Below are 16,304 nucleotides of genomic sequence, written 5' to 3' on the forward strand. Positions count from 1 at the left end.
ATACAAAGAACAATTTGCGCTATAATAACAACAACAAACAATAAGATGATTTTGAATTTGGCGCCCAAGTGCTAAAAGATGGGTAACTTACGCCATAGCAGTCGTTCTCTAACGTTTTTTCCAGGGCTGACAAATTATTTAGAATAATATATTTTATATTATTTATACAAAGAACAATTTGCGCCAATCGCCTTTTATATAAGAAATTTAAATGTTATTATAATATTGCAAAACCGCAAATTTTCGGAAAGAAAGTATACACTACGAATCTTTATTTTGAAAAAATAAAATATCGAATGAAATAAATTGGGAAATTGAAATGTTTCAAATTAGAATTTTGTACTCTGCGGCAGCCCTGTTGTCTGCGCTTACGTTATTAGTTCCAACCGATACGTAGTTTCGTCTTGCTCAACACAGAAAGCCGCCAGTGCTGCGAAGGACCTGCAGCTCACTCGCAGCAAGTGGCATGGCAACAACAGCGCTGTCCAACACCGCACGATTTCTACCCGAAAATAATGGTGTGCTGATATATTGTGATTAAACCCCAATTCCTGTCGTCCAAAAGCTCCGCACGGGGATGTTTTGATCCAGCTACAGCTGAAAGACTTTCACGCCAATTAGAGGAACCAATGAGTGGGTAAAACCACGAAAATACGAATCAAAAGCCAACCATTTTTTTTTAAACAGTGTGTCGTAGTGTCCGTCTTATGCGTTTGTGTTGGTGCGTGTGTGCGTGCGGCTGTTAGTGTGAGTTTTCCGTCGAATCGCGAAATCGAGAATATAGAAAGATGTGCTCCATTCGCTGGTGGTGAGCTATAGCTATAGCGATATCGCGAACGGGCGGCGAGTAGTCCGCAGCCCGAAATCCAGATCCAGACCCAGGTCTATATCCATTGATTCTTTCGCCGCTGCAGCATCCGCAGCGCCAGAATTGCGACCCATTGAAAACCCCACAAGACCCACAAAAGTAAGTATTTGCGTTTCGGGGGCGCTTGGCAACAGGCCCGAGTGCGTTGGAGCGAGAGGTCGCTAGCGGGGTGCCTGGGGGCGGGAGCGAGAGGGCTAGATAGAGACCGGGACGCCAGCGATTACATGCCTCGTTTTTACACAGAGTTGTTGTTTTCGCTTCTGGTGGGGCGCAATATGTGGCCAATATTTATTAATGGATTGGGAAGCAATCGGGGCCCTCAAATAACGAAATAAAGGCTCATTGCCAAGACTTCGATTTCAATAGAGATTCTCCTTTTGCAGCTGTTTATGTTCCGAATTAGTGTTATTAGATGCCTCAATATAATGTCGTTTTAGGATTGGGACAATCAGATGAGATCACTTTATGTAGATACTCTTAACATTTTTCTTATTTATTATTAGGAAATTTTTAATGTAAAACCAATGTTGTATTTGCATTTACTCTTTTAACTGACTCATGATTAAAGTGTACTTAAAAATACAAGATGGGGAAATGCTTTATCAAACTCCTAATATATATTCTCATTGTGCAGTGCAACCCTCCCCGCTCCACTACTCCACGATGCGGCCACAGGCGCCCGGATCGCTGGTCGATCCCAACGAGGACGAGCTTCGCATGGCCCCATGGTACTGGGGCCGGATATCGCGGGAGGAAGCCAAGAGCATCCTGCACGGAAAACCGGACGGCAGCTTTCTGGTGCGGGACGCCCTCTCGATGAAGGGCGAGTACACTTTGACCCTGATGAAGGACGGATGCGAGAAGCTAATAAAGATATGCCACATGGATCGCAAGTACGGCTTTATCGAGACGGACCTGTTCAATTCGGTGGTGGAGATGATTAACTACTACAAGGAGAACTCGCTGAGCATGTACAACAAGACGCTGGACATAACACTGAGTAATCCGATTGTGCGGGCCCGCGAGGATGAGGAGTCGCAGCCGCACGGGGATCTTTGTCTGCTGAGCAACGAATTCATCAGGACCTGCCATCTGCTTCAGAATCTTGAGCAAAATCTCGAGAATAAGCGCAACTCCTTCAATGCGATTCGGGAGGAGCTGCAGGAGAAGAAGCTGCACCAGAGCGTATTCGGGAATACAGAGAAAATATTCCGCAATCAAATCAAGCTCAATGAATCCTTCATGAAGGCGCCAGCGGATGGCCCGTCCACGGAGGCAGGAGGAGCCGGAGATGGAGCTAACGCAGCCGCATCCGCAGTGGCCAATGCCAATGCTCGTCGGAGTCTGCAGGAGCATAAACAGACACTCCTCAACCTGCTCGACGCTCTCCAAGCCAAGGGGCAAGTCCTTAACCAGTACATGGAGAACAAGAAAAAGGAGGAGCTGCTGCTCGAGCGACAGATCAACGCCCTTAAGCCGGAACTACAGATATTGCAGTTGCGCAAGGACAAGTACATTGAGTAAGTCCCGAAGTCCCTTGAAGTCTTTCCAACTACTCTTAGCTATCAATAGTAATGCATTTAAACCGTGCAATCTGCCTTAGATTAATATGTGGGAATGCTTTTCACTAGCCAGCTGTTTGATTGCAGCTTGGAGTTTTCAGCTAGAAAGGGGTGAAATTTAAATGCCTTCAACATGCAGCTCAGTCGGCCGATCACTCATTCTGGCCGAGAGTCGGCAGCTTGTCTGACCGATACGATACCGATAATAATGGCATAACACTGTTAACGGCGACCACTTCCGCCCCCGCTCCGCTAACTCCTGAATTTTTCACGCCAGCGAGGCGTCTACGTGCCTTGCCATTCATTCCCTGGCCTGCGATTTTCTGGCCAAACGGGCGCGCTTCTTTTTGGAAAGCCATTTCAGCTATTTGTTACTGCAAAGTGAAATGTAGCTCTCTAAAGGGGAAACAATAACCCCCTCCGAACTGGAACGTTGGGATACGTCTTCGCCGCTTATCTTCTGAATAGGAGAGTCTTGGATTTTGTTATCCAAGTCGAAGACTTTATCGGATCAATTTTTATTTGTATGCGCAGTAGTTCATATATATTTCTCCTTATCAAGGTCAGTGTGTATGGCGCTAATTTTGAATTCCACACAAACGTTGAGGAATTTTTTTCAAATATTTAGAAAACTCCTTATCGAGAGTTTCGTGGATATGCCTTCAGTTTTTTATGTGTTTGTGTACCAAGGTCACAATAAGGCTGAATTAACTAAAGGAGCAGTTAATATACATGATTGTTAGGTCGATCTCTATCCCACCGAAAATATAAGTCGATTAGTGAGGAATACTAGTCCCCAGTACTCAAGAATATTCTGCTTAGCAAAATCAAATAGAGCCTTGAATTTGACTCGAGTTAGCCAAATGGGGGATGCTTCCCCTTTTATTTTAGTGATTATTGAAACTTGTTCGTTTCTTTTGACCCATCTTCGCACTTCCCACAATCTGTGGCCGTTCGGTTGTAGGGCGAAAAACGAATAGCAAAAGGTGACTTTCGCCTAGCAACAGGCCTTTATACTTGGCGGGGTACGTCATCGTTGGATGAGCTTACTCGGTTTCTATGAGTATCACCCAGAGTGTTTCAGCACAAATGACAGCTTGGGGAAGTGCCAAGTGGAAGGAGGCAAGGAGGCCTCTAGATAAGGTTAGCACCTCGCTAAAGATAGCAACGCTTATCAGACGTACTTTTTTTAAGCTCCTTCCCTTCTATATACCACCTAATTGCGCCTGTGTATCTGTGTATAAATCAGGGCTGCTTTTTGCAATCTCTTGCTGGGCTCAAGGTTTTTAGCTCTTGTGTCTTTAAATTTGCAGATATTAGGCGACCACCGTCATAAGATAAAACACTCCGAGTGTCTTCCCCTCCCAATGTGAGCACCAGCTCTGATTAGATAAAGGTCTTGCGCCGAGTGTCTTAAATTCTTGTGCGTTGTCCTATCTTGATTCCATCGCTGCAATGATCCATGATATCACCCTGCCTTGTGCTTATCGCGTCTCAGCAACTTAGTCACTTGGATAGCCGGGCAACAAAGAAGCCCCCCGATGGCCCGATTGCCTGATCGCCCGATTTTGATGCGGAAACCCGCGAGTCTACACTTTCGTAGACCGAGCGGCGGCCAAAACACGCAGTCGCATTTGGTTATCAAGAGTTTCGCCGTCAGTTGAAATTGCATGGGGTTAGTATCAGTATCAGTTCTAAATCGAAGCCAGTCATTAGCAAAGGCTCAGGAGGCACCTACATAGATTCGATTTTATAATTTGGTGCAGATTAGCCACGCCTATAAAGTCACGTACACCACGCCTGCAAAAGCATAAAGTTGAGTTTCATATAAATGAAAATTTGGATTGCCTTTTAATATATTATTGCATATCCAACAGGTGTTGAGTTTGAACTGTCTTATTCTCAAAAGACTGCCAAATGTCTTCAAAAAATCGTGTACTGGTCGAGATTAGTTTGTAATGCCAAACACAGTCGGAAATATTTACATATTCTAGCGCTACTAATCTCCGATTCATCGCTTCTTATTTACCCTTAGGCGCCTAAAAGGATTCAACCTCAAGGACGACGATCTGAAGATGATATTGCAGATGGGCTTCGACAAGTGGCAGCAACGTTATGAGACAGTCTCCAACCAGCCGCACAGCAACGAAGCTCTATGGTTGCTAAAGGATGCCAAGAGGAGGGATGCGGAGGAGCTGCTTAAGGGTTCGCCATCGGGCACCTTCCTGATTCGAGCGAGAGATGCGGGTCACTATGCCCTGTCCATTGCCTGCAAGAACATCGTGCAGCACTGCCTTATTTACGAGACGAGCACCGGCTTTGGATTTGCTGCCCCTTACAACATATATGCCACGCTGAAGAGTCTGGTTGAGCACTATGCCAACAATTCGCTGGAGGAGCATAACGACACGCTGACCACGACATTGCGCTGGCCGGTCATGTACTGGAAGAACAACCCGCTGCAAGTTCAGATGATCCAATTGCAGGAGGAAATGGATCTGGAGTACGAGCAGGCAGCCACGTTGAGGCCGCCGCCAATGATGGGCAGCAGTGCGCCGATTCCCACGAGTCGGTCCCGTGAACATGACGTCGTAGATGGAACTGGTAGCCTCGAGGCGGAGGCGGCTCCGGCCTCCATTTCGCCCTCCAACTTCAGCACATCGCAGTAGGAGCCGCACATCAAATCGCCCGCTAAACGAGCCCTCAACCTCAGGCTAGCTATCTATCTCTCTAATTCTAGCTTGCTCTAAAGCCCTAACTCTCTCTATCTCTAGATATTAACGCGGTAGCGGTCCAAATAATAGCACTGCAGGCTCTGTCAAAAGGCTTAAACTTGATATGCCAGTATCATTAATTTATTAGTATGCCTCGAAAGTCAAACAAAAAAGGGGTTTTCGGTTCAAATGCTTTTCTTCATAACATCAAGTTAATAAAGCAGTTTTCGATTACCCTAACATGTATTCAGATTAGTAATTTAGTGTCCTAACTGCCAATATAATATTTTTATCTGAAAAGGGCTCCTTGTCACAACGCTATTTCTTACGATATTGAGTAATGAGAGCCAAAGTAACGCGTTACATAGTGTTACAATCGCAATGCTATTATTTCGGCCCTCGCCGATTGTGTACATCAGCATATATAGGCTATATATATATATCTGTGCATGATTACTTTTTGTGTGTGATGGATGGCGCTGGCAGTTTAACTGTCCTCCGCCATCCCCTCAAGAATTAGACGGCTCCAGAAACAAAAGAAAAACAAAGGGAAAACGTTTTCGGTGATCATGTTTAACAGCTTGCTAGAAGCTCTTTGTAGAAGAACGAAATTTTCTAATTGGAAAGTAATCTTATTAACAATACGAGTAAGATTAATTTTATACAAACATATTTTTTTGTAATACTGCATTTCGCGTGATAATTGATAAGTCGAGCTATCTGTTGTTGCATCAACGCCCTATCCCGTATCCATTATAAATATTGTTATTACGCTGCGCGTTGTCTAAAGGGGCGGGGTAGGATCGTGAAGAAATTTTCTGCATTTCTTCAGCACATTTTGTCGTGTTCATGTAAATATTCTAAAAACGAAACAAAGAAGCACACGCTTGCAAAACGTTTGCGAAATCAGGTTAAGGTTTTGATAACCTAGCCGCAACAGCTTTGGGGCCCCACCCCTTGAACTAATATTTGTTGTTATATTATAACTGATTTAAAGTAGTTTTAAGTGAAATCTACGTACGTTTACTCGATGTGATCAGTTGATTGTTGCTAACGTTAATTTTCCTTCAATTTTTTGTCATTTTTTTGTTCAAAAACAAAGCCTTAATTTTTATAGAGATAAAAACACACACAACACATATACACTCAGTCGGAACAAAGAAAAATTAATGTACAAACGAAAAAATGAATTCAAGAGAACTTTACACGCAGATGCAAAGAAAAGCAAAACAGCAACAAGCAAAAACAAAGTGCAATCGAAAATATAATAATTAAATTTTTAACATTTGTTAATTTATACACGCAATGAAAAAGGAAAAAACAATATGTTGCTCATATAAAACAAACCGTTGCAATAGGGAAAAGCGCTGATTACTTTTTTTTATTTTACACATCTGATATTAAGCATATACCTGTACGAAATACTCTTTCCCAACAAAATAATTATTCACCAGCTTTGTATAAATTTGATTCTTGAAAGTTTATATCTAATAACCCATTGTTTTCGAGTAAGTAATTATTGAACCTTTAACCGCGTTTTGGGAAAGAGTATTTGTTTGGCTTTTCCTTGTTCTACTGTGCCACCATTATATTATATCTCCAAAATCTTCGAAAGCGTGTTGAAAGAATGTTGACCTTTCTGTTTGCATTCTCCCCTATTGAATTTGAGCGATCCACTTACTAGCACACACAAAAACTGTCGCGTCTTTAAGATATTCTTACATATATAGATTCGATGTATTCATTAAACTGTATCTGTATACTTTACCTGTAATTCCTAATTTAACTTATTTAACTTGTAATTTGTGTGTTTCATTTTGCTTAAATTCTATGAGATTTTGGCGGATCTCGTACGTTGTAGTATTTATAAGTTTTAAAATTAGTTTGTAAAATGCGTTTCAAACAAAACAAACGAAACAAAGCGAAAACAATACAAAACAAATAAGAACTCAAAAACAAAAAAGTAGCAGTGGAAGATTGAATGTATTTCAAATATGATTGATTGATGTCAATAATGTTTGCTAACTGATAGATGATGACTTTTTGCCATACCTAAATGTTAAATGGAAATATTTGTGAATTTTTCTATCTTTGCTCCTCGTCTGCATTTTTGGCGCAGGCCGGAACAAGAAGAATTAAAAACGATAACAATGAACGGCGACGAAACTGAATGTAAAACGAATTGCAAATTTGTTGTATTTTTTTATATGAATATATATATATACATATATATATATATAGATATTTAACCATACATACCTATTAAGTATGTATGCTCTAGAATGCTATATGTTGTAGATCGTAAGCTATATGTTGTAGATTCTTAAGCGCTAACAGCAACCACAACGGAAACAACAACAACAACCATTTTTTGTAGTAGTTTTTTAAAGAGACGAGAAGCGGAGATAACATTATATGTATTTGTGTCTAAAAAGAATGTTCGTAAATAACACAATCAAGAAAAAACAAAATAAACCGAAATAAAACCAAATCTTCCAGAAGTTCACATATCCCAGCTCCCAGAATATTGACCGATTCTTAAGTCGCAGTGGAACTTTACCTCAGGTTTCCTGATTATTTCGCTTTGGGTTTCTGCTTTCAATGAACTCTCATCGACTTTAATCCGCTGAGCTGGGCGAAAAGCTATCGCAGAAAAAAACAGATATCACGAGTCCGCCGATTTTGCGGTAGGAGACATGCACTTCATAAGTGACCGGCTTTCAATTCTGGAGGAATCGCTGTGGAGTGACCTAGATGAGGGTTTGTATCTGGCGTCTATGCTACAAAAGCATTCTATTCTGCTTAAATTTAGTCGGCGTCTGTGTTTTGCTAACAATAATGAATTGAATGAATTGGACAGTAACCTTTATCGTAGAAAGTTCGATAGATGTTGTTTATGTAGGTTTTATTGTTAATTTGTTGTGCAGTGAATAAAAATTAGTTTAAAAGGCGCGCTCAAAGTGAACTGTAGCTGGCAGCTTTTGAACAGTGCTAAACAGTGCTGCCAACTCTTCCTTCGAAATAGTAACGTGATGATATCTATATATGTATTAATCATTAAACAATATATTTTAAAGATGTGAGCAATTCGAATAAGTGTAGATAGCCATAATTCGAATGCATCTGCAAATATCCATTTATATATTACTTACAACATAGCTGAGCTGACCGGGCGGAACAGCTGAAGTCCCAGGCCCATTTGGTATTTTCCATCGTTGCAGCCTCGGTCACGCTAATCAACAGATTTTCGGGCAGCGCTGCGGCAGTGGCAGCATTTTTACTCGTCGTCGCGTTTTTTGTGCTTTCGGGTTTATTTTTTTGTTTTGAATTGTTGACACATCTCCGGGACGTTTCATCGTTTTGGATTGTAATTAGGCGTGCAAGCGGGAGAGATAATAAATCAAAGCCAATGTGCAGCGTGATAGTAACGAAATAAAAAAACAAAACAAGCTCAGCGTGAGACTTTGCTATTTGTTGTCTTTGCTAAGTGATGCTGCAGCAACACTAGTAACCAAGGCAGCAAGAACATCAATAAAAACTCCCGCAAAAATTCGCCGAACCTAAACTTATTGCAAAACAACAAGAATTGTCGTAATACGGTTGTTTTTCTGCATTATTACTTCATAACAGACTGTCGCTCTCTCGCTCGCTCCGGAAAAGCTCCGCTTTCGGGGTTCTCTCTCGCTCAGGTAATCTAATGTGTTTAATTCTATTAACCTGTCAAAGAAGGAACAAGAAAAGTTGCGTGAGTGTGCGTGCGCAGGCAAATGAATCAAAAGCTAAGAACGCAAACAAATTATTGAATAACAACGCACTAAAAACGATGGCAGGTGCCCGCGCTCTTCTCTCTCTTTAAATAAACGGATCGTCTCCAAGCTTTGAGATGCCGTAATCTCAGCTATTGACTCCCAGGGGGGGTGGCAGGGTCAGCTCTGGGTGGCCGGCAGTGGACGGAGGGCGGAGTGGGTCTAATCGATCGGGGGGAGTGATCTCATTGCCTTGCTTCTGTGCTGAGCTAATCAGTGCCGCTTATCAGGCGCTCGGGGGTTAAGCGGTGTTAGAAGAGACGCAGGTGGCTTGAGCGCAGGAGGGGCGGGTCAAGAGATAATCCCCGAAGCGGAGTTCGAAACTCTTTCGTTCTCTGCGGATAATCGGCATAGATTTTAGAATTTGATCAGCTTTACATACTTGTTTAGAGTAGAACGGCACTGGCCTTACTATCGCATATTAAACGAAATTTTATTTATTTATTTATTGTTGAATCATGTACTATGCTTCCAATTGTCTCATGCAATAACATTGTTGATTTACTACCATCCATGGCTTCAAACTGCATTTGTAGTTGTGATTGGTTACTTGGAAGTCCTGCACAGAAACCATCTATAACTTCCATAAACCTGTATGGAATAATTTGACTCTGTTTCCTACCACAATACGTTCCCGGCTTGCCATATGCTTGTCGTTCTACCATAATGCTCTCATTATCTTGCCATATATTTTCCGCCTCTTCCACTTCAATTGCCCCACTCCCCCAACTCCTCCCCGTCCGCCACTCACACTCCAAGAATAACAACAACCAAAACAGAACAAGCAAAACAACACGTTGTAAATTATTTTTGTGGGCCGCACCCAGGCGCCATTAAAAAGCCGAAAGGAAATTCGGGGGACTTGTGGTGGAGGGGGGAGGGTGGTAGGAGGGGTAGGAGGGGTAGGGAGTGTGCGGTGAATACAAGTGTATAAAAGTGGCAGCACATATCGCACATAACTTTAATTACAATAACCACGCGTCATCGTGATGAGCGACAGAGAGGGAAGGCAGTGGGGGCCCAACCCCTGAAACGCCCCCCCCCCCCTCTCGTTCTTTCTTTTTTCAGCCACGCGTAGCTGGCCGAAAACACCCCACCACACCAATCGACAACCTTTCACCTGCCCACTCAGCGCACAGCGCTCAACGCTCTATAAATAAATCTCATTAATAAATTAAACGTTTTAGCGCAGGAAATTCCTTCTCCAGCATCCACAACTTAACCCCAAGCCGAAAGCGCCCTGCATTATTTTATAATTTCTTCTGGGGGAGACGCTCGTGCTCGCAAACAGATCCGGAAAATAACCAGACTATTCCCGATTCGATTCGATCCGATATGACGACGTCATCATGGCTTTATAAATAAATCAAGTGCGAATTTTTGAAAAGTTCTTCTCTGTTTGCTGCACTTGGCAAACACAGAGTCTGCCCGATATTTTTATTACGAATCAGTAGAATGTTCATTTCTCTTCATTGCCAGTTTGCAATTGTTTTCCTTCGCTGGGTTGCTTGTCTTCCATTATTAAATTGCCTAAGAAGAGGTGAAACACCAGTCAACCAACACACACCACCAGACTGACAATTAGACTCGATTATGGGGAATTATCATGAAAATACCTTGTGCATGTTATTTGTTTTCAAATTTCCGGCCCTATGCAAATTCTGAAGTATGTATGTAAGTGGAATATGAATAAAAAAAATTACGGCCTTGCGGTTCGTTTATGATATGGGTCACACTGTAATGGTGAAGTCCTCCACTATAAGTTGGATAATAGTTGGTCTTTAATGTGGTTATACGGAGGGAAATCCCCGTACGTTCTGGAAAAGTTCTTATTTTTTCGTTATGATGTGCCTTAAAAGTGCTGCCGTGTTTATTGTGGCTTGGCTTTCCGAAAAGTTTAATTTAGTTACATTCGTCTGGGAACTCATGACCTTTGTAAACAAACAGACTGGCAGATAAAACACCTGTAAATCCCCACTTCAAAGGAGCACCACCACCCACAACAACAATGCCAGCAGCACCACCCACTCACAGTGGGCACAACGTGAGGAAAGGCGGGTGAGTTGGGACCGCTCGATTCCCACCGGATGTTAATGTTTTATTTGGATTTCAAATTTTCTGTTCGCTGTTTTTAATGCACGCTGATTTGTTTGGAAGAAAATAAACAATTTTGAAATTTATTTAGTTGGGGATCTAGGGATCGCTTCGTACGGAATGCCATGTGATCCCATGTGCGGCTGCTCTTTCGCATTTTATGGCCGAATAAATATGCAATGAGAATTGCTAGTTGCCATAAGTAGTTCGAGTTTATGGCTGCTTGTCGATCCTACGGACGAGCTCGTTCCCCACTGGGATGGGGATGTTTGGTGACCCCGATGGGTGGTCGTGAGTCACGCTCGCAGCTTTCGTTCGGCACCCAATATTTGCATATCTTTTGTAGTCCACCTAGTGACCTTGGGGACGCCGAGCCGCAATCAATCAAGCGTACAAACAAGAGGGTGGAGCAGGGGGGGCATCTTGCAACTGTCGCCGCTGTGGAGTCCCAATACACGGATACGGAGACAGATACAGATACAGATGCAGATACAGATGCAGAAGCATTTGTCTCACCTTGTCAATCACTTTTTGGAGGGCAAAAGCAGAAGTCATGGAAAGGGTGGAAGGAAACTGAGGAGAACCATCAACGAAAAATGTAGGTCAGGTCTTCAATGTTTTCCCGCATATTGGATGTCGTCTTTTCCGCTGCCCCTCGGCGCTGACATATTTTCCGACTTTTTGGCCGATCTCTGATTTCCTATTTCGCGTTTATATTTTCGTATTTCCATACCCTGTAGCATCCCTAAGTCAGGGGATATAGGTGCAGAGAGTCGTCTATTTATTTATGATTTTTACATTTTTGTTATGTCACAAAAGTTTTCCTACGCTGCGAGCAACCAATAAGGTTACCTAACTAACTTACTCACTTGGGCAGAATATCACGTTATGCGATGTAGAGCACTCGTTGAGCGAGGGTATTGGAACAGTCAGAACCCATATATCTGGGCTTCCTCTTCTCGGCGGTTTTTGTTCCTCTATTTTTTTGTGGCACATGCGCGCGTTCCGAGACCGGACGATTTGACGCTGTACTCACGTACGGCGTATGGCGGGGCATTAAAATTAAATAAATATATAAATATTCCCGGCTGCAATGGGTAGCGGCAGACAAAACCAAAACTCAAATTCAAATTCAAATCGAGGCGAGGCGAGGCCCACTCGACAACGCCCAAATTGGCAATTTTAATTTGATTTTCTGGCCGTTTCAACCGCTGATTAGGCGATGCGATGTGACGGCTCTGTCCAAGTAAACATTCCGTTCCCCGCGTTCCACCGAAGGTTTTGCCAAACTATTCAGCAACTATTATCAATTCTGGTTCGCCAAGGGGGTTTGCGTTTGCTTGGCATTGTCGGTTCAAGCCTCTTTGTTGCCGTACTGGCTTGTTTATTTGAAAATTATTCCCCGCTTGACTTAAGCCCCCCACCAAAGGGCTGGTTCCCACAGGGGGGAGACCGTTCTCCTCTTATCAAAACATGAACATTTCGCCGCGAACGCTTTTCCCAAAACAAAAACAAAACCTGGCAACGCAGAGAGAAAGCTTCTCGAATGGAGAGAGGTTCTCAGAGAGCAGCCGAGAAAATGACAGAGAAGTGTGTAACATGGTAAAAGCTCGCGGCGAAATGTTCGAGACAGAGAAGTTTCAGCTCTCTCGTTTTTGCATTTCAGCAGCATTGAGATTTCCACATAGATTTTCCCAACAGACGTTCGTCGTTCGCCGAAACGTTCGGTCGTGTTAGCGGAAGATTTTGGCACGAAAACCCGCCCGAGATTTTCTCCGGAGGAACCCTCTCCGGGTCCCCAGAATCCGCATCCGTATCTGCAGCAGCCGAGTGCGTGTGTGTTTCTCCGTATCTGTGCGTTGTGACTAAGCCGAACAGTTAAAAACTATAGCTAAACTAAAAAAGGAGAGCGAATCCAATAAAAAATCCCATTACCACCGGAGAGGTTATCTTCGTTCGCCAGCGGGTGCAAAATCTGTAATTGAAATTTCGCTGCTTACGAAATACAAATTCCACTCAACGAAGTTTTCATCTGAAAGTCAAAAACTTTGGCACAGGTAACGCACCGAACAGAACCTTTTTAATCTGCGGATTTATCAGCGAGTTTTGAGGCGGAGGAATACGATTCTCGAGTTCAGTACCACACACGCAAAATGAAATCAAAATACAATCCCATTCAGTTTATTTGTTCAGCATCGTTTTCTTTCACGGCTGCCTAATTGAAAATTGTGCTGAAAATGCTGTTGCCCCCTTCTCCCCATCGTTCGTCTGTCTTTATAAGCAAACTGGTCGATTTCTATTCGAGCTACGCCAAATTATTTGTTGTGCCTCGCTTTCATTCTCGTTCCTTTTCAAGTTTAAATATTTCGCTTTTGATTTGGAAAACTTGAAAGATCTCTGTCGATAGCCAAGCTAGTGATCTGTCGCGGGGACGAAAGGCGTTTGTCAATGATTTTGCGCCGCTGCCGCTGTTGCGTTGCCATTGCCGGTTGTACTTGAACTCGTACCGAGCGCGTGGCGTGGCGTGGCGCGTATCTCGAAATCTTTGAGATACTGCTGGCTTGGAAATCCGAGAACGGGGCAGATAACGCTTCACTGGGTCGCTCGTGAATCACGCGAAGCCAGCTTTTGATTTGAGATCTCCCAACGATACGTGGCCTTTAGGACATTAAATAAGTTTGGAAAACTGAAAAATCAAAACCAGTTATGGTAATGGGTATTGGTCAGTCAGAGGTGGATATAGGTTCTTCACATAACAATTCTTACCAAGCTGAACATCATATGAGCACTTTTTAGTTATTAGTTAGAAATACCATACATAGTCTAACCTAAATGGTATAACATTCTTCTATAGTAAAATTCAATTTTAATATCAATTTCGGAGCGCCTGGTCGCCCAATTGAAAAGGGAATCGTTGGAGAACCTCGGTTCGAGCTTGTTATCAGGTTATGGCCAATCTGAGCGATGAATTCGAAGCGGGAAACTGCAAAAAGCTAATGAGTAGCGCATCTGATATCACATCAGCTCGTGGTGCCAATTAGCGAAACGCTTTAAGTTGCCAGCTCTCTGCGTCTTCGCCTTCTTGCTGTCCGCTTCCATTTTGCAGCATCCACTTGTGTGTTCAGTTAGGTCCTGTTTCAGTTGCCACTCGAGGCATTTATCAAGTTGAGGCATCAGCTGCACCACTGATATGCAATTATCCCACTTGATTGCTGCACCACGCCCCGTGGTCTCCCTCTGCCTCCATTTCAAAGGCAGCTAGTTTCAATCATTCAAACACAATTAAGGCATTAAAGGACACAAGCGCCAGAAAGGACAATTAGCCTGCGTGGGTGAGTGTTTGGCTAATTATGCTGACATGGCCATGCCTCTGCTCCTGCTTCACTTCCACTCGGTTTTCCATTTTCCATTCTATCTCCATTCTCTACCCGCCTCATCCGATTCACCACTTGAGGCTGCTCATTAATTATTTAGCAGCCGCCAACGCGCGAATACAAAACTGAATAAAAGTCGCGCATACGCACCGTAGGTCACTATGAAAATTAAACAACTATCGTACGTATGGACGTACACTGGAAAAAGGTGTGCTTGCATACTGGCATAGGAGAGGTCAAGACCTTGATATGTCAAAATAGCTTTGTATCCCTTTGTTCTGCAAAACGCATAGAGTGGGTTAAAGGATATGTAAAGTATGGAACTCTGTTTGAATATCAAACCTTATACAAATAGATGAATAAATGATTTCCCTAGTCCTATAAACTTACAACTTAGTATTCCTAGTCATGTTTTCTGTCGGTATTGTAGTATTCCTGTAAATGTACACAGTGTATACATTTCCATTTGAGTCCAGGCTTGTGTATCTTAAAACGAACCTGTTGTTAAATCCATGTAACTTAACCTTACCAACAATTTTGGCGCGCGACTTTCTCGCTGTGTGGCACCCATTTGGTTGCTCTTGGTGATAGACCAATGCACAGCGATCTATCATTATAATGAAGCGTCAAATCTAATACGTCGGACAATCCGGTCGACATGGGTGGGTGTGTGTTGTGTGTGGGGGGTTCCTACTCCTGCTCTCGCTGCTTCTGGTGATACTGCTCTGTCCCCAGCCTGATAACGTTGACAAACTAGATAAAAGGGCGATAAAAATGAAAAAGAGAGACAGACACAAGCTGAAGTGTTAAATTTAAAACAATAGACTAAGCGAAAACGTTACTCAGAAATTAGGTATGCATTCGTATGCGATAAGCTCACCCTAATTCTAATTGTATTTCGTTTATCGAATTTACTTAATTCTTTCAGCATCAGCATTTGTTTCCAAATAGATAGGGTGTTACGCTAATTGTTGTGTTTTGAGAGTGCCTGCTGGAAAGAGTATCCCAAATTCGTTTTATACGATGCCGAATTTTAATTCTTGGCGTACAAACAAAATAGAAGTAAATTTGTGCGTGCTAACGTGTTTCGGGTGTGTTTGTATATATCTGAGTTTGTTTGCGGTGACACTGAAACGCGGTTTTAATTAATAATTATCATTTTCTGTCACAAATTCATTTTGTTTGCGGCGGCTTTATGTAAAATCCCACCTTGTCGCCTATTCTTGATTATGCATGACCACAGTTGACGTGGAAAGCTGTCGAAAACTGACTGACCAACCTTGCCGCAATCAAAACGATGGTCTGACATCAAAGTTATAGACCCGCAGAAAAGAGGAGAAAGATACGTATCGATTTTAATCGAAGTGCCTAGCAAACAAATTACCAGCCGAATGCATATAACTTAAGCAATTAATGTGTTTATTTTGGTTATCCGACGCGCAGATAGTCGAGCAATTAGCTGTAATCGGAATCCGTGGCAGTGGCAGACGATTTATGGCGGATCTAGGGCTGCCGGTATTTCAGGTGGTGATAATATGGTATGGTAATGAAACGAAAAACCCCAGTAAATTTTATGTGGAAGCGATCCTGATAATGATAATGGCAGATAATGTACGTGCCCTAATGGTGGGCTACCAATTGAGTTATCCTGATGCTAGACTAGAATTAGGAGTAAGCTTCGAACGAAGCTTAAAAAACCCGATTCCCTTGTGCCTAAAAGTATGCTTTGGGGTCTGAACTTCCGTATTTTCACGTGCCTTCGGAAAAGCGTCCTTAGCCCAGGTTGATTTTACACTTCAAGGGAGGCCAATCAAACATTGAACTCATCGCCGGCGATATAAATAGAAAATTTAGACAAACAACTGCCGCAGGCCAACGAATAGGGG

The 16,304-nt window shown here is 42.8% G+C and overlaps 2 protein-coding genes across 6 annotated transcripts in view; both read left to right on the plus strand.

Annotated features, from left to right (window-relative positions):
* Nucleotides 1-439: 439 nt before the first annotated feature.
* Nucleotides 440-7,635, plus strand: LOC117139455 (phosphatidylinositol 3-kinase regulatory subunit gamma). The gene is made up of 3 exons (XM_033301768.1): nucleotides 440-967; nucleotides 1,503-2,388; nucleotides 4,466-7,635. Coding segments are annotated over exons 1-3 (1,521 nt in total). The 5' UTR covers nucleotides 440-966; the 3' UTR covers nucleotides 5,100-7,635.
* Nucleotides 7,636-8,412: 777 nt separating this feature from the next.
* LOC117150921 (1-phosphatidylinositol 4,5-bisphosphate phosphodiesterase classes I and II) overlaps nucleotides 8,413-16,304 on the plus strand; it is a 40,302-nt gene continuing 32,410 nt past the window's right edge. For 4 of the 5 annotated variants that reach the window (XM_033318076.1, XM_033318080.1, XM_033318079.1 and 1 more), the window contains exon 1: nucleotides 8,413-8,833. The gene's annotated coding sequence lies outside the window, so the exon portion shown is untranslated. Of the gene's footprint in view, nucleotides 8,834-12,757; nucleotides 13,102-16,304 lie in introns of those variants that run through there. The other variant, XM_033318077.1, reaches the window with a different exon arrangement.

This window comes from Drosophila mauritiana, chromosome 2L (assembly GCF_004382145.1).
Source record: "Drosophila mauritiana strain mau12 chromosome 2L, ASM438214v1, whole genome shotgun sequence".
Classification (NCBI taxonomy): domain Eukaryota; kingdom Metazoa; phylum Arthropoda; class Insecta; order Diptera; family Drosophilidae; genus Drosophila; species Drosophila mauritiana.